The sequence below is a fragment of the Rissa tridactyla genome, chromosome 7, assembly GCF_028500815.1.
Source record: "Rissa tridactyla isolate bRisTri1 chromosome 7, bRisTri1.patW.cur.20221130, whole genome shotgun sequence".
NCBI lineage: Eukaryota > Metazoa > Chordata > Aves > Charadriiformes > Laridae > Rissa > Rissa tridactyla.
This window is the reverse complement of record NC_071472.1, coordinates 50,713,284-50,737,489: the sequence shown is the minus strand read 5'-3', so window position 1 is coordinate 50,737,489 and position 24,206 is coordinate 50,713,284. Positions and strand designations below refer to the sequence as shown.

General features: G+C 35.5%; 1 protein-coding gene across 5 annotated transcripts in view; it reads left to right on the top strand.

Annotated features, from left to right (window-relative positions):
• Window positions 1-24,206, top strand: part of BRIP1 (BRCA1 interacting helicase 1) — a 118,177-nt gene that overhangs the window by 52,250 nt on the left and 41,721 nt on the right. For 2 of the 5 annotated variants that reach the window (XM_054209010.1, XM_054209007.1), the window contains exons 17-20: window positions 4,175-4,287; window positions 6,571-6,653; window positions 8,349-8,675; window positions 9,426-13,142. In XM_054209010.1, coding sequence (XP_054064985.1) covers window positions 4,175-4,287; window positions 6,571-6,653; window positions 8,349-8,675; window positions 9,426-10,297 — 1,395 coding nt within the window. In that variant the 3' untranslated portion in view covers window positions 10,298-13,142. Of the gene's footprint in view, window positions 1-4,174; window positions 4,288-6,570; window positions 6,654-8,348; window positions 8,676-9,425; window positions 13,143-13,489; window positions 13,569-15,317; window positions 17,706-24,206 lie in introns of those variants that run through there. The other 3 variants (XR_008467710.1, XM_054209008.1, XM_054209009.1) reach the window with 3 other exon arrangements.

Here is a 24,206-nt window from a genome sequence, read left to right as displayed (position 1 = left end):
GGGGAATTAGTAGATGTTAAACATGAATGTGTCTTTTAAAGTTTTTTCGATGATATGAGCAATGGTCTTTGTTTTCATTACTATTTTTCCTCTCATAAAACCAGAGAAACAAGTCAGTGGAATGCCAGAAAACATTTATATTCATTTTCTGACTTTTAGTCACATGGGGAATAGATGGAGGAGAGTGCTGGGGAATGAAGGGCATGAGTTTACACACGTGTGTAGATGTACCTACCTACATGTGTATGCGTGTATTGACACAGTGCCAGATTTATTTGCCTTTTTCCTTTCAGGAATTGTCTCTTTCTTTAACCTGGGCTGTCACAACACTGCTAAGTGCTGATGTAGAGAGAAACGCGGGTTTAGATGAGTGCTCTGTTTAACTGCTCACAATAGAGCCATTGTATTCTTAAGTTTCTGTCTTGTCTTCAGATTTCTGGGTAATCTGGTTTGTAATCCCACAGGTTACAAACTGCAGGTCATTTTTAATCTACCAGAGAAAATAGGAGACAACTGAAGATGTTTGTGAAGTGATGGCTTGTCAAAGAGCAGGTCTGCCTTGTTAACTATTACTAACAGCTTGGGATTTTTGTTTGTTTTTAGAAAGCAAAGTATAGCACTACATTTGGTTAAATAAAGCAATACATCTAAAAAAATATTGAAACTTTGCCAGATGAAGTAAAACCAAACAGTTTATTTTGCTGATTTAAATCCTGCAAAATAATAATAAAAAAGCATATTGTGGCTTAGCCCATTCAGCCTTCATTTTGATAAATAGATTTAAAGTATTCTGATTATGAATGTAAATGCCCCAAATGCATGTTTCCAGTCCTGCTAGGCTTTGCTCTTTATGTCTAAGGTCATGTTCTTCGTCTGAGTGTCTGCTGGACCATCTGCTTGGGTTTACTGAAGGAAAACTTTAAAAAGTAATTGATGGTGTAGCACAGTAGTTCTTATTCTTTGTAGGTTAAATGCTTTCTCCTTAAAACTTCTTAACAGGTAAATTAGCACGTAGGCTGCTGTGCAGACCTTTAGCTGAAGATACCTAAAACGTACTGAAGTTAGGTTTCACATTTCCGTAGCTCAGTTGTAATTATGACTGCAAAACACGAAGCTTTATATTTACAGAATGGAAAGAACTCTGTTTAAAGGAGAAAATAGTGCTTTAATTTTATTGTCCAACCATTGATTTTTCTGTAGAAACAAATAGTTCATTACAGATTGATATTTGTATACCTTGCTGTTAAATATAACCACGGTTTTGTTAATTTTGAATAGATCTGCTTCAGTTTGGTGTGGTGCCAAGAGGGCATTCTGCAGGCTTCAGTATCTGAATTTGCAGGTTCAAAAACAAGCTTTAGTTTTTGAGCTAGTCTTCTGACCTTTGTGTCGTAAGCTACCTGATATCGTCCGTGGTCATCACAGTATAAATCTACTTTATGTACTTATATATTCCTTGAATCCTGAATAAATCTGAGTTTCTTCATGTGAAGCAATGTTACCACAGGTAACTTTTTTTGTGGCTTATCAAACACTTAAAATCTAATATAATGAATGTTGTTTCATGTTGTTGTTGTTGTTATCGAAGAAAAACTTGTATTGGTAATTTTGATTGAAAAATATGCTTGAAAGTTCTTTTGAATTGTAGCAGAAACTGCATCAAAATATTTTTTCCAAGTCATAAAAAAAAAAAAGATATTTGTTCACGGCATTTATTTTTTTGTTGATATTTCTCAGTTAATATTCCATAGTGGAAGATGTTGAACTAATTAAGCATTAAAATAACGAGTGGTTAGCAGGTATAATGTTGTTTAGACTTTAGTGAATGTGAATGTGACCGTGACCTCCCAGATAGATCAAAGACTAATCTGTCTGACAGCTACAAGATGGCAGAGCTTGCCACGGGCCTTCTGCTGCTGCTTGCTGAAGCTATTTGTCTGTAAAGCATGCCTGATAGCTAAGAGTATATTTTTAAGGATGAACAGGTAAAAGTAAAAGGCTGTCTTCTGACATTTTAACTAATCCCTTCTAGCCTGTGGTTTACTGCACATTTACGATATTTGCTAGCAGGAGAGACTGGCTTTTTCACATATGTAACATGTCATTTTGAATTGGGCGTTGATTTGATGTTTGATAATGTAAGAGTTATACAATGAAATGGATTCTGATTGCATTAAAATGACATGCCCTGGCCTTTTACCTTTAGTAGACTTATAATGAAAACTGAACTCTCAGCAATGTAAGTTGTCATCTCCTGCTAAGACATGATCGTTTAAGTGAGAAAACAGAATGTATATTTTCTGTTAACCCTTTTCTTAAGATAGAAAAGATAAGTTTTAAAGATACATTACACATTTAGACCAAGAGAATAGGATTTTTGTATAATTTGAGAAATGAGAGGTCGCTGTTGATGTGCAATTCAAGCAGTATACATTTGCATAATGCTATCATATTAGGAGTTTGTATAAATAAAGTCTTTTAATCGCAGGGTAATGCAATACAATGCAGGTGATCTGACTGGTTTGCGTTCTCCTGTTACTTTGGTGGATTTATGCACGTAATTAAAAATGGTGTCATTTTTATCAGTGTAAGACATGTGACTAGTTACTCTAATACTGTTTTGAACAATCTGCTAGCGAAGTAAGAAACTGTGGTAAAGCTACATTTGTTACAATTGGCCAAAATCCTACTGATGACAGAAATTCTTCAAAAGCAGAAATTGTTAGAAAACATACGAAGATGAGAATAAAAATACAATGTATGTTCGGGAATATATTGTCATTAATTATGTTTTAAAGATCTAGTGAAATTTTCCGACATCATCCCTCATTTCAAATGGTGAGGAGTACCCTTTTGTTTCTCCAGGCGGTATTTCCATTTGTGGAAATGCACAGATAAGCTTAAGTTCATTTTTAAAGAATGGTTTTAATGTTCGTGAAACATTCAGAAGGAATCATCTTCTGTTTTGAAAATTACAAAGGAAACCTCACATGCCAGTCAATAAATTCTGAGTGACTGGAACAAATATTAAATCTGTGAAATCAAACTGAATTTACTTTCTGGCTGTAAAGACTGAATTTGTAAATTTGACAGGCAATTTAAAGGGCATAAGTACGCAAAATAAAATTTCTTATCCAAATACGACTTGAAAGTTACCTGTCAGAAGAGGTTAGAAGTCTGCTGTTTTCTCTCCTGAAGCGTGTCCTTTCACTTGTCAGTTTAGAAAGGTTAATACTGTACAAAAGAGCAATGGAAAGACCCTTTTTGGTGTATTTTTGTGCTTGTTTATTTTTTACAAAATATAATTCAGTTGTGCCACCTCCCAATAATAATGAATTCTTTTGATGTATGTTGGAACTGTGTATAATGGCCAAATACAAATTCTTGTTCAAATTCAGATCAGGAACTGTATGTGTAGTTATCCGTACGATTAGAAAGAGGAGGCAAGGGATTTCTTGTGCGGTTGATGTCAGATCTCCTTTTGAAGCAGCAGAGAGGGGGCATTTTTTAAAAAGACGAACATGTTCTTTTCTGCCTTATGCGAGCCCTGGGCCTGCAGACCTTCACTGCCACCTGTGCTTCCGATTTAGCCAGTGGAAAGTTTGTTCCCAAACCACAGAAGGTGATGGCAAGCTCAGAATTAGAGCTGGTGTTGGTGGCTTCTGGAAATTTAGCGAGGCCACTCTGTCCCTCAAGTTCGTTCTTAGCTTCAGTAGAAGGGGTTATATTTGCTTAACCCTCACTTGAGAAAAGCATGGTCTGGTCCCAGCAATAGATCAGGAGTCAGCGTTTGTGATAAAGGAAAGGGTAAAGATCTCCATTGTATTGTTTATTTCCAGATGAGCAAATAGAACTGTGGTCTAGTTAGTCCATTTACTTCTATCTGGGTTTTTTGGCCATGTGAACAGGTATCCTTCTGTCGCAAGCACTGAGATTTGAGTAAGCGTGTGCTTGTTGTGCTAACGCATGGAAGTTATTGGAATAGATCACATGTTAAATATAACTTGAGAAGGGTAAAAGCCATAATTGGTTAGTATGCAAAATACAAAGTTGAAACACTGAAGCACACTTTGAATATTCGCTTATTTAATCATCCTTTGCTTGTTTTCCCCTTTTAGAATATTTCCTTTTCAACATCATTATTAAAAACAATATTTTATGATTTCTTTCTTAGGTTGAATTAAAGAGGAAATACAATGACCAGCATAAAAATACAAGAGGCCTTTTACCAGGGAGTCAGTGGTATGAAATTCAAGCTTACAGGGCTCTGAACCAAGCCCTGGGAAGGTGAGATAAACTGAACATAATCAAAACCATATATATTTGTAGAACTTCTTTCTGATGTGACGTCTTTAAGGATTAATTCCTCACTCGTAACACAAAGGTGATGAATCAGGCCAAAAACCTCATATTGTAGAAATTGGGTCTTCAGCTCTTCTGTACTGGCAACTGTCTATTTTGAGTCATTTTGCCTTTGAGTGTTGTGATAATTAGAGTTCTTGTTTTACATTCATAATCCACTTTAGTTTGGGTGCAGGTTTTATTGCTTGTGGTCCAGATATACAGAAACGAGAGCGTTTGCAGAGACAAACAGTTCTTGAACTTCTAAACCAAATGAAAATTCTTAGGTCTTTTCAAATGTACTAATTGTTGACGCACTCAGTGGGCTTAGAGTTGTTTGATGTTTAGGCTACAAGTGTTTTTGAAAGGGAGAAATGGGGGGGCGTGCTCTCAGACCTTTGCAAAAGGTCAATTCAATTATCACGCTCACTGATTTCTTTCCAGATTTAGAAGAAGTGGTATAGCTTGCTTACTGGAATGAAAAAAATTCCCCCCAATCTTACTAACAGGATAGAATTAATTAATCCTTCTCCAACAAAATTTATCATATACTTAGATAGATACAGCTAGCTATCATAGGTGCCGTACATCTGTCATAGAGGTATAGCCACAGATTTCTAGATAAGAGGAGCAACATCAGCTGGAAGACTCTTGTTATTTGAGTTGGACCTAATACAAATGCGGTGACGTAAATGAAGATTTAGAAAGAAAACTGAGAGAAAATAGTCCACATAGTAAAATCTCATTGTAAATTCTTGTTATAGGTCTGATTTCTTAGATTCCTCTTTGGAGAGAAAGTTAGGTTTTTTTCAGAGAAGTTAAAGTGGTGGAATGCTAATAATAAGAAATTGTTTTGAACTTTTGTTTTAACTTAAATCTAGCTTTAGTAAAAGTTGCTTATGATATAATTTATCATTTGAATGAAGTTATGCTAGTCTAAAGTGGAAAGAATAGACTTCGATTTTAACATAAATGTGTAAATTGTGTATAATAACATTGGACTAAGCTCTTAGCAAATTGAGATTTGGCGAAGGATGACAGCGTATGATGACTATTTTCATAAAACCAGAACAGTCTACTAAGCTGATCCTAAGTTAATAGTAGATAGGCAAGCTTCTTATTGCAAAGGTGCCTGCAGGGGTAGAAGTGAGCAGAAGCGTACCACTCTTCAGTCTGGCACTTTTCTCTTAATTTAGTGCTGTTACATTATATGGAGTAACACAATTCCATGAAATGAAATAGCAGCCTTTGGGAATATAACAGATGGTGTGTATGGCCAGGTGACAGTCACGCCATGAATTCCTTGCAGTGCTACTTTTTCTGAAATTGTAGGATATGTCTCCAGTGGGCGTAATTCATTTAAGCTATGACTTAAAACCACATTTATTAAAGCAATGAAAAAAATGAGAAGTTGGAAGAAATCTGTTTCTTAAAGATGTTTCGGTAGCTTTTCTTATCATGAAGGGACTTCAAATATAAATAAATAATATTTCTTTGGAGAGCCAGCCTTGTTGCTCCCATTTTAAGCCCTGACTCTGACACACTTGTGGTTTTATGTACATTTGTAAACATAATTTTTAAAAGTTGTCCTCTTCTTATACAGTGGGGCTGATAATCCTAAACTGTTACTGACAGATTCTTTTCCATATTTCATTTATATTATCACTGTTCTTTAATTATTTTTTTTCTGGCAGGCAGCAGAGAAATCCATGTTAAAAATGTTAAAAATAGTATCAGTGCATGCAAAGTGACTATTGGATTATTTCTGTAGGCCTCTAACAACTGAATTATGAACCCAACGGTATCGCTCGCAGCTTTGGGCTGTAGCATTATTCATTTTGTTATTAGAGTTAGGAATAACATATGGCTTAGTCATTTAAAAACCTGTTTGCAGTTGCATCAGTCCATTTTATTTTCTTTTACACTTACATGTTCTTCTCTCAGTACTTACACTACCCAGTTAAGAGTGGAAAACAAATGTCACGTGATTTGATTAGCTGCTGAATACTTGTGTGGGTTTTTTTTAATTTACCTATTTTTGTACAGTAGATTTAGGAACTGAAGGAAAATTAAGCTTCCATGACATCATAACAATTTTTTGTGTAAGACAGAAGGATAGCATTTCCTGTATATATTTGCATATTGCAATCCCTGTTGTCTAATCCCCACAGTTTTTTACTATATGCACTCTAATTATATATACACTCCTTTTTTGTTGCTCACTTCTAGGTGTATAAGACATAGGAACGACTGGGGTGCTCTTATTTTAGTTGATGACCGCTTCCGGAATAACCCTAATAAGTACATAACTGGTAAGCTGTAAAAATCTTTCTGGAAAAGATCCTAGTATTAACAAATAGGGAAAAATTAAGATTACATAAATATGGTTGTACAGATACAGATGAGTAGAAGTCATAATGAAATACATCCGTTGAACTCAAAGTTGTGCAATTGAAACTGAAAATTTTAAAACTCTACCCTGGTGTATTGCTGTTTCATTAAATATACCGAAACGCGTTGATACCAGTGTTCGGTCAACTTAATTTCATTCCCCTTTTGGATATGCAGCTCGTGATACAGAAATTTCAGTGTGCAGAATTTGAGAATTCTTTCTTAAAATGCGATCTATAAAAACTTAAGGACAGATCTTTGCATATTAAATACATATAATGTATATAGACAAATGTGTGCATGTATATATATGTATATATTAAAACCAAGTATTTACTAGATTTTTATTTGGACTTTGAGTAAGTCTCTAGTGGACGTATACTTTCTGCCTGTAGGGAGCTGTAGTGATTAGGGTTTGCAGTCTGAATTTAGCGTTCTGGCTTTTTAGGTAAGAAGGGGTAAAGGTTGTACCATTCTAACATGGAACTACTAAATGCTCAATATGGAAAAAGTATTTTCTATTTGTAGTTTTATACTGGCTAGAAAAAATGCAGATAAACCAGGTGGTACACACTACTTTAAATATTATTTTTTTTTAGAAAATGAAAAAAGAAGTTGCTTAGGAACGCGTGCTGTATCTTTGTTCCTGCCCTGTTAGAAGCGATGGGCAAAAAGATGATGTAAACAGATGCTGTTGCAGTCTAGTCAGCAGGTGGAGCTCAGCTGCTGTAATACAAGTTCAACCGTTTTCTGACATGTCTGTACTAAAAATACATTTAAATTGTCAAAGTAAACGGAAGTAATGCATATAGCAATACAAATAATCTATATGCACAGAATTTGGTAAGATTAGCACTTTTTCTAAAAAGTAAAACTTTACAGAAGACTCAAGTTCTCTGGGTTTGGGGTTTTTTTAATCAATACTAAAAGAATATTTAAATGGGTTTAAAAACATTTTTTAAAAATCAAGACAGTTAGTTTTTACTTCACTCTTGTGTGTTCCAACATCATGTAAACAGCTGTTGTGCTCAAGACACCTGATAATTTGGGAATTGTAAAAATGATTGGTGGGTAACAACGTATTGCGTTATATTTTAGCAGTTGTGATTCTTTCTGAATATCTGAGTTACTGTTACTTAATCTGAAATACAATTGTAAAAGCTTCTTTATATTCTAATTTTGTCAGGCCCTGTTGGTATGATAATAAATAGCTGTACTATATGTAAATTACTTTTTAATAATTCATGGTAACAAGCAAAATGAACACCTGGGCATAGAAGAAATATAATGATGTTTTTGCAATGCAGCAGTAGGAACTTAAAAAAGTATTAGTGAAAAAGGTCTTTACCTTTTAATAAAAACGAATAATATTGTTAGTATTACTCATCAAAATACTACTATTGATTAAATCCAGTTCCCAGCCCTGGAAATGAAGACAAACGTTATCTTACTTCCATGAGCAACTTCTTGAAATCTTTATGAATCTGTCTATGCATATGTAGAAGTATTTGCAATATTAGGGTAATATTTACTGATGTGGAGTATCTGGTATAGACAATGTAGTTTTGTAGTAACATTCTTTTTTTTCTGTCGTCTTTTTGTTGTCTTTTTCTTAGGATTATCTAAATGGGTTCGTCAACAAATCCAGCACCATGAAAAGTTTGCTACTGCGCTTGAATCCTTGCGTGCATTTGCTATGAGGAACCAGAAAGGCGTTGAAGGTCCATCAGTGTGCAGCAGTGAATTTCTCCATGTACCTTCAAATTCAAAAGACCTGTCACAAGCCTCTCAACGGGATGCAACTATTCATCTGCCACCAGATGTTCCTGCTAAAAGTGAGGAGCAAAAGTTGGTTTCAGAAATTAATTTTACTACAACCATCAGCTCAGTTAATTCTACAGCATCAAATCAGCCAAGTAACATCATGGCAACAATGAAACCAAGTATGTTCATTTCCTGTGGAAAAAAAACCTCATTAACAATTTTAAATGTGAAGTTGCATATTTTTTGGGAGAAACAAGTGTTTTTTAAAATTACAGAAGTGCTGTGGTGCAAAATGATAATTATTCACAAATGCGTATGAGCTGTGCTCAACAGACTGAAATGAATTGTCATTCCATCTGGTTGTCTTGAAGCAATTGAAAATGTTTGATAAGTTGATAGTGGAATCAAAAACGCTTCCACTTAAATTTCTTTTTGAATTGAAAATTATGACGAGAATTTAAAATATACTTGAAACACATAAAGATTAGTGTTATTGCAGGATGAGTGCCTTGGTTCAAGCTACATCTGTTGTTTAGACATTGCTGTGAGACACCTTTCATATAATCTCTTCCGGTAACAGCTTTACAAGTAAATATCTATCCATTCCTAAATTTTAGGAAAGCTTATGACTTCATTTCAGGCAAGAAAGATGTAAATAACATAAGAGCACAATAATAAAAAAAATAAAAATCTTAAATCCAGTCATACTTTAACTTTACATGTGCCAGTTAATCTATTGATTTAATTAAGACAAGTGATGTGCAAAGATAGTTGTAACATCTGTGGTTTTGTTTGTATTGGACCTTAATGAGTATTATAAAATAATTGTAAACCTAATAAAAAAGCGGTAATTTTGATGTGCTAAACATGTTGTAAATCAGCAGGGGGAAGGCATATACAATTAATTAATGTTTTGTGATTTTTCACAGGTGGCCAGAAAGTTGATGCAGGGAGTCATTCTCACCATGTGACACAAAGAAGAAAACATGTGGACGCCACACCCAAAATGCCAGCAACTAAAATAGAGAGAGAAAAAAAGAATGGTTGGACTAATTCTGATATTGTGAAAGAACATTGCTGCCTTAAACCACTGACTTCAACACCTTTGCCCGTAGCAAAGAACTGCATGTCCACAGCTAGTAGCAAACAAAAGAATGTGAATAGGGCTAGTGAACTTATTGATAGTGAAAATCAATGCCAGTCATTGTTAATTTCAGAACGTAAACAAAGTGTACCAGAATCATGTTTGGAAACAACTAATTTTTCAGTTACAAATGCTGAGGCTCCCATTGCTGAAGACCATTCTGATAAGCTACAGCTTCGAGTTGAGCCCTGCAGTGAGTTCCCTTCAGCAGGAGGGAAATCTGAACTTGCGAAGTTAAGCGTATCTGCAGAAGCTGAAGATGAGGATGAGAGCATCTACTTCACACCAGAACTCTATGATGACGTAGAATCAGAGGAAGAGAAAATTGAACCACAGGTTCCAACCTGTAATACAAATGCGAATTGGCTTGAATGTGGAAACTCCACAGTCGCTGATGATCTTTTTGCCATCAAGACCTCAGAAACGCTAAGTGTGACTAAAAATAAGATTGATGATGGCGGAAGCACAAATTTATATGGAATAATGCGAAATGAGAGGAGTAAGAATAGTGCAGTTAATTATGTAGAGATGACTGATGAAATAGAAGCAGAGCAGATAGCATCTCAAGAAACGGACACCAAGAAACAGAAAATCAGTCTTTCCAGATCACGAAATAAAGGTGTGTCCTCTTTTCTATTGAACAATACTAGCACTTAGTGACAGCTTCTGGAGGAAAGGTAGTGAGCAGCCTTTACAGCATCGCCTCACGAGAGAGCAGCGATGCCTTTCTAGTTCTCATTTAATACTATGACTCAATTTTTCATTATACTTTTTTGGTTTTCATTGTGAAGGTTATGCTACATGCGGTTTTCTATAGATATAATTAAGATTCTTCATCATAACTGCGTGGCGAAAGGACATCATGTGTGTGGATATTCTGAATAGAAGCCCAGGTAGCATTTGACTTGTAATTGTAGGCTGAGGAGGTTTGTCTATTACAGACTTAATTAATCCGCCATTAAATACAATCAAACAATTGGGTTTTTCTCAGAAAGCAAAACACCCATATAATCAAATTATGGTTTTCTGCATTTGTTAGGGCCTTTTTTTATGAATTAAATATGTAGAACAGCATCTTTGCAGATCAAGTAATTTGATAGATTGAGCCTAGATACTGAAATAGCTATATTCTTCAGTATCTTGTTTCCCTCAAATTTCTTTTGTGAAGATGTCTATCGGCAGCTGTGTTGTAGTAGTATTTGGACATTTTGATATTTGATGATGATGAGAGGCTTCTTCAGAGGCCTTTATTTGTTTTACATAAAAGCTGAAGTTTCTTTAAAATTTCCTTTTGTGAGAGGATCTAATTTTCTTTTGGTCAGGTTCTGTATGTATTCATATCAAAATATGTACTCAATTGTATGCCCTACAAACACATTTTCTACGCAATGTTGTAAATTTGTACATAAAGGTCTTTAACTCTTCCTCAGTCTACTTTTTTTTTTTTTTAAATATATTAAACATTACTTTCACTTCTTGCAATCAAAACAGCCAGGACTTTTCTGTAATAAACATACTATGCTTGATTTTTTTAAGAAAAGATTGTCCATTTTCATCATATATTAATATGAAGATGCAGGATTTTTACAGTCTTAAGATTTGTTCAGAAGTATTTGTATCTTTTGACTGAGAGCAGAGATGAAATTGTTAACTGGTCATTTTCCATGGAATTTCATCTAAATAACATTCTGATGTCCACACCTACAGACCTGTGAATGTTTTCATATTGACAGGATTTAAATTATATTGTTTCTTTACACAATAAATGCATCTTTATAAAATTAGATACTCTGCAAGAATGGTAAGAATACTGTTGAATTTCTCTAACAAGCATTATCTTGCAGTACTTGGTATAAGGCATTTAGTTAAACTTTTTGTTATATTGATGCCACGTAAGGATCATGTTTTCTTGGTTTAGGTTTCCTGGTATCGTTTAATCATTTGCTCATGGATTTAAACTGGTTGACAGGGCAGAAGCAGGCTCTAGTATTGACAGCAGTTTAAACGTATGACATATCTAAAGACAAAAATACTTACTTTAGATTGAAGCAATTGATTGAATATCAGGACTTAGGGTAGGTGGGCTTCTGTTTTTAACTGGCTTCTGGACTAGAAGCGTCCCATATCCCAGCAAATGCCGGGGCAGCCTCTGGCAGGTGACTTTGCAACTGCACTCCGACATCCTCTTGAGTCTCTGATAGCTCAGTTTTCTTAAAACAGGCCTTCTGTATCAAACCACTTTTTATGTTTATGTATATCTAAATAGATAATAGACATCACTTAAGCTTTGTGGCTTGTCTGCTCATCTCATAGACCACTACCCCTTATTTGTCTTTCAGAAGATTTGTCTGTCTTTAAATCCGTATCATTAAAAAAAGAAATCCATCTTCCTTTCCTTATCTGGAGCAGATTGTTCCCTTCTTGATCTTGTGTCACATCTTACTTTGATTAGAAATCCTTTAAGACATGGCTGCCTTCATGTCAAATATTTTGCATTAGTTTACAACGTCTACATTTTATATAAAATTTCTCCTTAACCATTAGTTTTAAAAAATATGTACTGAAGTATCAGCTTTCAGCCTACTAGATACTCAATTTTTCTTGAAAAGTCTCTATCCACAAATTCACCAAACTCAGATCCTGACGATAGCTGTGTTGCTTTGGACAACTGATGGATGATAATCCTCTGTATTACTGGGTTTTGGGGGGTGGGGGGTGGACAGTTTCTTTTGGTGTAAAAGCTGTGTAAATTCAATCTTAATTTGTTTTTATATCTAACTAACTATGGTATTTAATATGTTACTGGTAAGAATATTCTTTATTTCTATAGTTAATGTATTTATGGTGATTCCCAATATTAAATTAAAAACCGTGCTGCCCAGCTTGCAAATAGAAGGGAAGTGAAGTCAATGTAGCAACTTTCCTAGAATTGTTTGTTTGGACTTCCCAAATCTATAAAAGCTATATTACTGAAAAGTCCTCTCGCACTTTGATGTAATAGCTAGCGAGATATGATCTGTTCCATCTAAAATAATCATAAAATCTTGACTTTATTAAAGGATTGAAAGTTCAGAGACGATGCAGGCAAAGAAAAGCTCCAGTTAGGCAAAGTGGCAGCACCTGTGAAAGAAAGGTACCCTGTGGATAGAATAAAGGGCCTGTTTTAAGTGGCTGCTGTTGAATGTTAAGGTGCAAGGGAAATAAGATTATTATATAATCTTTTAAGTGAAATAATACTGATGAAATAGTTTATTCATCGTCTGCATGGTTTGCTCTAGATCTTTACGATTCACACATTGAAGAGACACGTTTGTTTCTCACGGGAAACAAAAAGGCTGAGTGTGTTCAAGCCCTGTTAATGCAGGCAGAAACCTGCAGAGTCCAGCTCAAACTCATTACAGATGTGATTCCTGTTTCAATATAAGCCGTGCTTCCAATTTCTGATTAGTCTGTAATTTTTAGGGCAAAGTTTGCAAAGTGTAAGAACATAATAGAACTGAAACTCGACAGGAGTTGGGCACCTATCGTCCTAGACTCCTTTGCAAAATTCCAAACTAAATCTTTGATAGCCTGGAGCGTTATAGACTATAAAATACCTCATATTTTTATATGAAAGTATTTCTATTTAAGTTAGGTTAAGTATTTTTAGCATGAGGTATATCTTAATTATTAGCTAATATAAATGATAAACATAGGTTCAAATAGATTTGAGTATTTCAAGTAGTATATTCCTCTGAAGCAGTTTTGATATGTTTCTTTGTGTTTATATTTAAATGCTTCAATCTGCATAGTTACATAGGTACTATATGCAAACTAGTATTTACATGAATTTGCGTATTGTCTTGTTAGAAGGAGACACAGCACCAGCCTTGCAAGAAAGGACTTTATTGTATTGTCTGTGGAGCTGAAATACTGCCAAAAGCAGAGGGTAAGATCTATGTAACTGGTCGTTTGTTTCAGGTTGGGAATGACAGGATTTTTAATCCATCTTTTTACTTTCTTAGCTTTGGATACTGGAGGGATATTTTGGAATAATTGGTTAATTTCTCCACTGGATATGGTAACTAGGTAAATGGGTTGTTGTAAATGTACTGGAGAGCTGCAGAAAATCTTTCTTGGGGGAGAAAGAGAGAGTTGTCACAATAACACAACTATTTTTACTTGGCATTTCAGTGAAAATAAGTTACTGTTAATGTAATTTCTTTCTGGCATATTTCTGTTGCTTGATTCAGTGGTCCTCATACACTGACCTGTCCTGAAGTACAGTAGGAATCTGACTGCTATTATTTAAGAGTTAACTGAAGGCAACTGCTCCTGGCCTTATGGGAGGCTGAAAGAAAGTATCTGTAACATAGCGGCGCATTCACTGGGGTACGTTCGTTCTAAGGATTAGGTGTTAATTTGCTACCAGTTGCTGTGAGAAGTCTGGTAATATCTTGGCACAGTAACTCTGTGAATCTAATACATGTTTTAATGAAACTATCGAAAGTTTTATTGAAAAACGACGATCACACTAATTCTTCGTTATGTAACCTACCTATATTAATTTAGTTTGGGTTTTAGTCCTTGGTTGACCCATTGTAGGAAATGTGGATTATTCTTGGGAATTGTCTCTACGTTTTTGTGAGGCACTTTAATTTGGGAAGGTCTAAAAGCTGATAATGGTAATAACAACTCTGCTACTTTTTAAAACGTATTCTATCTTCAGGCTACTGGGCCATGTGTGGTAATGACCTAATTACAAAATCATCTGTTATAAGTAGAAACAATTAGATATAGATGCTTAGGGAGGCTGGGCTTAGTAGGCGCGAACTGTGTGCTAGCGGCTGATGACTCCATTGTGTGATGTAGCTGAACCCGACATCAGGTCGTGAAGGTCCAGATGTTATCTGGATCAGAAGAAATCAAGAAAGGACAAGTCTCCTCTTTCGCAAACCAAACCTGATCCTGAGGGGGAGTGGGAGATCTCTCTGTTGCTTCTGGACCTATCAAAGTCATATGCCAGCTAGCAAAGTCCACGTTGCCTTATGGGTAAAGAAAGGGAGGCCCAGGTGATGGAGGCCACTTGTTGCCCCTCTCTTTTCCTAGAGCAACCATAATGTATCTATCTCCTTTAAGACTTGTGTAATCTCATCAGTAGACTTTCATTCATTTTCTTAATATCAATCTATCAGCATCATCATATCTTTGCAATTTGGTATAGGATCTGTGAAAGGGAATCACTATGTGTTAAATGAAAGCGTTGTGAATCACTGAGGTACTTTAATGCCTACATTGACCAAGGTGTCCGTTGTCAGCGGGAAGTTTTATGCTGTGTAAACTGAATCTCAGATGTCAGTTGATTGATGAAAGTTAAAAAATCTGCCACAGTTTGAAGAAAATGAAAAATAAATGACTTTATTCAAAGTGGATTCAAACTCACTGGTCAATTTGGGAGTAATAACAAGGGGAAAATTATCTGTTGAAAAGTAAATTTTGGACACATTAAAAAATTTAAATAAGGCCTTCTTCCAAGGTCCATTTACATCAATAGAAGTCTTTTCACTGACTTCAGTGGGTATTGGATCAGGGCCTAAATTATCATCTTGTAAATGTGGAAAGTTTGCAGTATGTTCGAACAGTACTGTATTCAAAACCATGTATATATAAGTCTTACACCCCACTTCTTAAATTATAGGAATTTTGAGAAAAGCTTGCTACAGTCATATTGAACTGAAAATAATCTGGAAACTCTTCAGGAATACTAATATAAGTAGTAAAGAAGCCATTAATAACTGTATGTGTGAACTAGATGCCATTTCAGAAGATGATAATACGATGTTGATCATCTCGGATGCTGCAAGTCTTAGTCACCTTAAAGAAACTTTGAAGGTTTATCAGATGCCAGTGAAAAGTGAAGGTAAATCTTACTGATTACTGATAAATGCCACCTAACATTTGTCAAGTCCTTTAGCTTTAAGTTAAATACAACACATTGTTTTCTTTCTTTTCCTGCAGATGCTTTTGATTTTGGTAACATGTTTGTATCCCTTGATTTATATGTGAAATCTCCTATGGAGAGGACCAGTACGAGCCTCTTGCCCCACTACTACTTACTCTCCAAAATAGCACTCTTACAGGGTTTGCAGATATTTTTAATGGAAAGCTTTTTTAAGCCAAGAGAAATACATGAGCTTTCAAAAAGACTATAGCCTGTCTTTTGTTAAATTGTTATGTAAAGTGTTTAAAACTGTACTAAAGCTTTATTATAATTGTTTCCTTATTAGGAAATTTCCTCCTTGTAAGTGACATTGGTTACTACCACGTTACAAATCACGCATTCTACTGGTTTTCTTCTCTGTTCGCAATTGGCTGAGTGTAGTTCCTGCAAACACTGTTTTCTTTTTTGTGTCAGTAAGGTCTTGGTATTGATTTTTGCCTACCTATTGGTCAATAATTCTGACTTCATTTTTTTGGTGATCTTCATCGCTTAGTATCTTGCTTCATTACATCTTTGTTGAAGAGATACTTTAACAATATTTTGTTTATTGCCAGAGTGTGGTGATTGAGTCTGCATTGTTCTTTAACTTCCACATCTTTCCATTGCTCCTACTTTAGTTTCTGTAAGTTTGAAGGAAGTCCAATATCCAACAGTTCTTTACTGGATATGAATTAAATGCTCTGGCCGTTTGCTTTCTCCTTCAAGGACATCTTTCCTTTTCATAGCTTATTGAAAGGAACATTTTGCTTCTTAAAGCAAATGAAATTTTTTTCTTAAATGAAAATATCAAATCTTTCAATGAATACTGGTGGTTTTGTGTCCTCTTGACAAGGATTGTGAATGTTGCTGAAAATCCCAGGAAATATTTGAAAGATGAAACAAGCGTAAAAGCAATACTACCATGCTGAAAGGTGTTAATGACAATTGTAAACTATGTCTTTGACCTTAGATAAATGAGAAAGATTATTTAAAGCTTATGAGGAGAAATTGGATTATTTTATGGAACAAGGAAGCTGAAGGCAGTACAGGCATACTGTCCAAGGCACAGCATTTGGCTAGAAAGCAGATAAACAGCAAACCATGTGGGTCAGTGGGTTTTTTTGGGAAACTGGAAATACAGGAGTTGGAGAATCAGATATTGACAATGGTACTTGGCCAGGAAAACTAATTATATACACTTATTTTCTCTTAACTGGGCCATTCACAAGACTTTCAGCCCTTGCCTTTGTCCTTTTGGGAAGTTGATGGTAAGGTTTTTCCTTTGAGATATTATCTTCTTCCTTCAGCCATCAAACTGAGAGAGAGAATTGGTTGACACACAAAAGGAGTGCCACACACTTACTGTTGACTGGAAGCAGGTGAAACTTCACTGAGATCTGTTGAACTCTCCATGTTTAACCAAACACTGACCATGCTTACCAGCTTACCCTCCGCTCCCAAATCTTATATATTATTCTGATCAAAAAGAAAAGATAAAGATAATGAGAACAGAATCATTTACATTTCTTACAATGAATTAAAATCCGTGAATTGGAGGCACATACCCTCCAGCCCCAGTAGTTAAAGTAGGGCTCTGCAAACTCAGTGTATTTGTTGTGAAATGATTCCAGGTGCCAGAGCGTGGAATGTGTAATCCTTCAGCAGCATTCAGGTGACAGAGACCAAATGTAAAGCACTTACTTTTGTTTGTGTCTGGGCAGTTCTGGTGTTAGGATGGCACAATTAATCATATATGAGTTTTGTCACAAGGACTTTTACTGTAGAAGTTTCTGAGCCTGCAGAGATGAGTAAGCATTCTTTACCATGTTGCTTTCTGGCAAAATAAGAACACTGCGTTTTGAAACGTGAAGGGCAACTTGTGATCTTTTATCTGTTTTAAAATGTCTCTTGATGCCTATGTAAAGCACTTTTTCTTTCTTTTTGAAAGACTTGAATGCCAGTTTATCTTTAAATGCTGTTTGGAACGAGAAGGAATATTCTCTGACAAGTTATTTACAGTGCAGGAGCTGTGTCATTCAGTCAGTTTCTCCATGTCCTTTGATAGGAGCTGAAGTTACTCATTTCAATAATAAAGTACAGTCATTGGTAAGTCAAATTAGTTTATTTTGTATATTAAAATGATTATTGAATGATTTTCATAGTAAATATTTTCATAAGTGAATATTAAAATACCTTTTCTGTAAAAGGTAGAATGAAAATTTTATTTTATCTATATGAATTGTATATGATTCATCTAATTTCTACCACAAAGATTTGAATTTATAGTTAAGAGCTGAGTTCAGCTCACTTAGTATATTTGTGATTGTCTATAGCTAATTTGATGCAGTGTCTATAGTGTTACATCTTATGAAAAGGGATAGGAAAATATAGGCGGCAGCTATCCATGTCTTTCATGAAAGGAAAAGCAGAACAAAACATATTTGCATAAGTGATACAGTCAGGCTTGAACTTTCAGACACATAGTTTTATGTTATTTGTGGCACTACCAAAAATGTCAATCAGACCCTGATGGATGTACACAGACAAGGTCTAAAGGAGTCAACAGGAAGAAACTTTTCTTTTTTCATAGGTATTGTATTTCCAACAACGTTAGCAAACTACATTCTCAATAGAATTCTTTGAAATCTAGACAAGAAAGCGATGTGTACTTTTACTGTACTTTTAGCAATGGCTTAGTTTAAGATAAAAACAGAGGGTGAGGCTCCATCCTGAATGAGCTGTGCAGGTAACCTTAGGACACCTATGCCTTTCCTGAATTTTCCTTCATTTGTTCTGTGGATATAAATGTAATTGAATTTAGTCAGAGATTTTCGAGACTAAAACTTTGTCAAAAACTGAATATGATCCTTACGTTTTGGCCTCCATGCATCGTTATTGACTGTACAGGCTGTTTGAAATGCGCTATAGTCATATGGGTGATGATGGAACAAAATCTATGAAGTATTATATGCCATGAATGTTGATATTTTGAACGCTATTACTAAGATTTCATGGTATTTTAGGATTCCTTCTATATCAACGATAATGAAATGTTACATTGAGAGAATGTATACCGAAAGAACATGAAATAATGGGTTCCTCTGAGGCATAATGATTTCTTCTTCTATCTTTTTAACAGTCTTTTTCTGTATATTTGAAACAAGGGCTCAGTACTGCTGCCAGGAAATCAGAAGCTTTGTGTTCCGCTTCTTTGTTGCTTCCCATGGCTGGCTGTGCAAACCCCACACTGTCAGCAGCTTTATTCATGCTGCTGGCGAGGTAGGCAGCTGAAGAAGGGGCTGGCTGCCTCTCATCCCAGGTGCATCAATGTACATGTGTAATCAGCTGGTGTTAGGTTCAAAGTGTTGTGGTTTTGTTAGTGTAAAATAAGCAAGTGTTATGTTCTTAGCCTACCTGTAGGTTTAACTTCTTCTGTTTCTTTTAGCTAGAAAGACCCGGTTAGTTGTTGCAGGTTTTCTGAATAAGTCCCTTCCTTTCCTATTCTTTTCTTATAACTTATTTCTATCCACTAGAAAGAAATTGTGGTAAACTTCTAGGCCTGGAAGAGCAACATAGGCTAAAAAAGACCACATCTGGCTTTGGAGAGTCATTCTGAAAGCTAGTGGCTTTCAGTAGAGAGACATCTAATCTCTTAATGCATGTCTTTGTTTGAAAGAGGGGCTTGGGGAAAAAAATATCCCATCATCTTCAAGATACCTGTGAAACAGTTGTCAGAACTGGCATCTCTGCTTTGAATCTGTTGCAACTGTGTGCCTGGTGCCTAGAGTAATGTGCCAGAGGACTTGAGTGGGAGAGTTGTGGGGTGAGGAAGGAAGCTACTATTTTTTATTGGGGTTTTTTTGTGTGAAAATTATGCTACTTATCTAGAAAGGTAGGATGGACTGGGGATGAGTGATGGTAGAGGTAAATACAGCTTTATTTTTATCATCTCCTTGCTTTAAATCAAATGCCTGTCATTTTCTTGCAATTGGGAATATATGAATGTAAATGAAGACATAGAATGAGTGAAAGGGGTTTAAAATGATGATTTATTATATGCTATCATATACCAGAGCAAGTGCATATGCGTTAAAGTGAAGAAGCTGTGATTAAGTCAGTTTTAGCTCCCAGTTATATATTCTCGACTATAAGATCCTGCTGTTGTTGAGCAATGTATTTGTAGAGATAAAATCAACATTGTAGTTTATACTGCTGCCTACCCTCTGTTAAATCATGTACGTTGTCATGAGGTATCATATGTCATCTTAAATTACTTTGTGTCATGTGCTGTCTGTAAATCAAGTACAGTTGGTTCTGGAAGGCAAGGAATTGTTCATGTAATAGAAATCACATTGCTATAGCAAAGCAAGCTTAAAATAGAATCACTGGATTTAATAGCTGTAATTTACTTCTAGATTTGGTAATCATTTAAAGAGGAAGCACTGTCTTTTCATGGCTTAAATTTAAGGTGGGATTAATCAGTTACATTTTTACAATTTTTTTTTAACTACTTTTTTATCAATTATACATTTATATTTAAAATTAGATTTTTAAATTTACTGCTACATTTCTACAAATTCAATTACATCATGTGTTTGCCATTGACCTAGAAACCTCCATTAACTTTATATGAAATTGGTGGCATATAAGTTAATGTTATTTTTTATATCCCTTAAAATACCCTAAATAATTGTATATTCCTGTTTGCAGTCTTCTTTGTGAAATGGTAACAACTTTATGGAAGACGGTACTTTTGGGACTTACAGAAAATATTCTGGTACCATAAATGTAGAGGGCTCGGGGTGCTTTAAGATCTAGCTTAGCTAATATAATAAATTGTCTTTCATATGTTAAAAGGTGAGTGAAACTCTTGACAATTAAATTTTTAAACTTATTAAGGAGTTGTTGCTATAAGTGATTAGACAGTCAGCTGTTGAGACAGTAGCTTTTATATAACAGGATATTGTTTTGTTCATCATGTTACCACATTTGGCAAACTTTTATCTTAATGCGCCTATCGGGAATACCAGTCTGACCTCAATCTGAGTAAAGCCTTAATAGTCGACGTGAGGGATGCTTGCAGGAGGTGGCACGGTCGTTTTCGCAGACTGTATATTTGTTATCACATGTTAATCAGATTCATCATTCTGTTTAATAAAGATTTCATCTGCCACGCGAATGCGTAATCGGCTATGTCTGAGTGACCGTCTTTTGTCTTGAGCAGATTGCTAAAACTGTATTAAGCATCATTAGACAAAAATGACGACCTTATTAATTTGTCCTTTATGTGTTTTCCAGCAGATTGGACCTCATTATTATGCAAACACAGTACACAGAGCAGCACCAGAAGTAGCTCATTAATGTTTCTTTCCCTTAGTACGTAACAGATTATTATTGTGAAGTGTGCATGAAATAATTGCTAATTATGTGCCTTAAATTGTACAGTGATTGTCTCTCTAGATTTTTTTCATATGGTTTAAGAGCACAGTAGAAGGCCATCAGGAGCTACAGGTTAACAGCACCAAAGCAAGTAAACCAGAGGAGGTGAATCACAAAACATGCATTTTATCACACATTTTCCTGACTATAAAGAGTAATTAGGACAGCTATGGATTGCTTTGTAGTTACCTCTCACTATGCTGCTTATTGTAAAAGAAATGACTCTCAGCTGGCAAATAATTTAATAGATATGTCTGCCAGTGAATAGACGCAGGCAGGTTTGAACCGTTGGCTTCTAGTAAAAAATCCTGTAGATTCTGCAATGGTAATTCCTGAGTTAGTATGGTTTCCTTATTTACACACCACTAAAATCTTCCATATTTCCAAACACTGTCCTTCTTACCATATGTTTTCCCAGCCACATTTTGCGTTTCTTACAGGCTGACTATTCAGTATAATTCTCCTTTAAATTTGTTAGCATGATAGAAATTACATGTTAGGATTTGGCATTTGGCTGTAGTTTGACAACTTTGTGCTAAGTGTGTAATTGGTTTAAGCTGGTGGTGCTTCATACTTATCCACGGCCCGTCTTCTGTAATCTGTCTGCCACTGTAGCTGATAAGACTTGGCCACAACTGAAGTTTTTGCAGCGCTAGAAATAAAATCCTGATCCATTAAGGGTTTGCGTGGATTTAGCTTTATAATCTGGTTTAGAAATTGTGAGTGGTCAGATCTTAGATACAAGCTTTGTTGTCAAAAAGATGCCATGAAAACCATTACATCAGCTTAAATTTTCTTAATGTTACTTCTGTTGACAATATAACCTAAACGGTAGAGCGACTATTTCTGTAGAAGAGTATTTGTGACTGGCAATTATTTATTATATATGAGCATTGAAACAATATCTTTGAGAGTCAGGAGGATAATAACATTCATCTGACATTACTTACAGTAAATAAATTTAGAGTTCAACTGCATTTGGTAGTTGTTAAATAGTTGCTTATGTCAGCTGATACCACCATTTAAATATGGTGGGTGCTTCATACAAGTTAAAATAAATTGGGCATGCTCGTTGTAAATTATTCTTTAAACACTCCACGTGTAATAGATCATTACTGAATATTTATGAAGGACAGACACATCTTACACTTCCAGAAAATCAAAATTAAATTTTGCGGGGACCAAATTCTCTTTATTGCACTCTTAGCTGTTGGGCATATGGATATTTACTTGGTAAATCACTTGAAGGGTAAAAATTGAGAATAGTTGGTGTGTCGTTGCAGAAATAATTATTTATTTTACTTGGATTATTTGAAATGACTGGGAATATATTGCTGTGGACAGGCACAGGTATCCTATTCATATGGAGGTTCTGCAACCATGGTTATCATAATTTTTAATAAATGCTTTCTAAATTTTCAGTGATAATATTGCACGCTGATGTGTATGTTTGTAATATAAAACAAATGAATATAAACACGCCGCTTTGTATAAAAGCGTGCATAAGCCTTGCAGCTAATTGTTAAATCAGGCTGATACAAACCATTGTATCAGCAGTGGTTTGACACCGTGCTTTTCCTTTTCCTTCACAATCTGTGTTTTTCTGTTCCTGTGAAATGACATTTTCTGCTCTGCATTTTTTCTTTCCCTGCTACTTGGAGTTTCACTGATCTCTTTAGTTACCAATTTTAATTAAATATCATGACTAAATCTAATCTCTGCTATTTTTCTGTGTGTGATTTTTATTTCATACAAAGCCTGTACGTCCACCGCACCAGTTCTCGAGCACTTGTATAAGGCATGTTGGGAATTTCTGAGAAATAACATACTGGGGACAGACAGGCCAGATACTGGAACTTACCTGAGTTTAAGTGTAAATGTATTAAATATTTTCAGAGCATCTGTATGCGCACCGTCAGAAGGGAAGAGCCATAGATGACCTTGGGAAAGGTCTTTTGTATTGCTGCTTTTTGCTGGTGCCGGAATCATTGGTGTCCCAGGAATTATCTGTCTGAATGTCTTAACTTAGTCTTGACACCATGTTCATTTTTACTCAGCCAAAAATGCATTCGCTCCTTCTCTCTCTCCTCCTCCCTGCGTTCCTGGCTGTTTTCAACTAACACTGCTGCTTGAATTGTATGAAACGCATTGAAAATACTTGCAGGCTACCTCTGCCTTTCTCATTAAAAGATTGTTTGCAGACTCTGTAAATATCGTTATTTGCTGAACATACGGCCTTGGTAAGAAAAAACGGGTTTCTAACTCTGGGAAGAAGAGTAAACAATGTTTCAGTAAATAGCTCTGGATACTAGTGCGTGCCATGTTGTCATTGCAAAATCTTCTGTGTATTTGTCATCATACCCATGCTTACACTATTCTTTGATAAGGCTGAAAGCTCTAGGTATCAGGGACTGAATATTTTATTCTTTAATGAATTCCTTGAGAGCAATATTTAAGTGAAACTAAATCCCATTTAGTGAGAAATACATGTCAACCTCCGAGTGCTATCTTGCAGTTACTAGTCCTTTTGATGTCTTTTTTTTCTTTTTAAAGATGAATTATCCTCCTCTTCTTGAATTATAGTATCAGATACTCAAAATTTTACTTGTACAAATGCGTATTTCCATGGTCGCTAACAAGAAGGGATAACTCTTGAGTAACCGCTAACTAGTTAAGGAGTGTATTGCCCCATAAACCCAATACAAGGAGGGATGCAGAAACTGGTCTGTAAAGCACAGGAATGAAGCCAACTCCTACTCGTCAAATCCGTTATTTCTCCCAGATATTCTCATGATAATGATTTATAGCGCTTACCCAATCTGATTTTCAAATTCCGAAAATTCCATTTCTTCTCTTTCCATAGTTTAATTCTCATCAATCATAAACGTCTTCATGCGTGTTAAGCTGTCGTTAGTGGGGTGCATAAGACGACAGTATCTGCAAAGCTTTCTGTAGGTTGACAACTGCCGCATTTCTCCTCTGGTGGAGCTTGCTGAGTGTCAGAAGATGTTAGACATGGGTGAGAAAGCTGGTCAGTAGAGGTGAGATCCAGGCAAGAGAGAGAGTGGTTGAGCAGAAGCCACTAAATGAAATAATTTGTTATCTTTCCCACATGGAAGTTTATTTTTCCTTTGTTGTCTGGGTTAGAGACAAGCTGCGTAGGTTTCC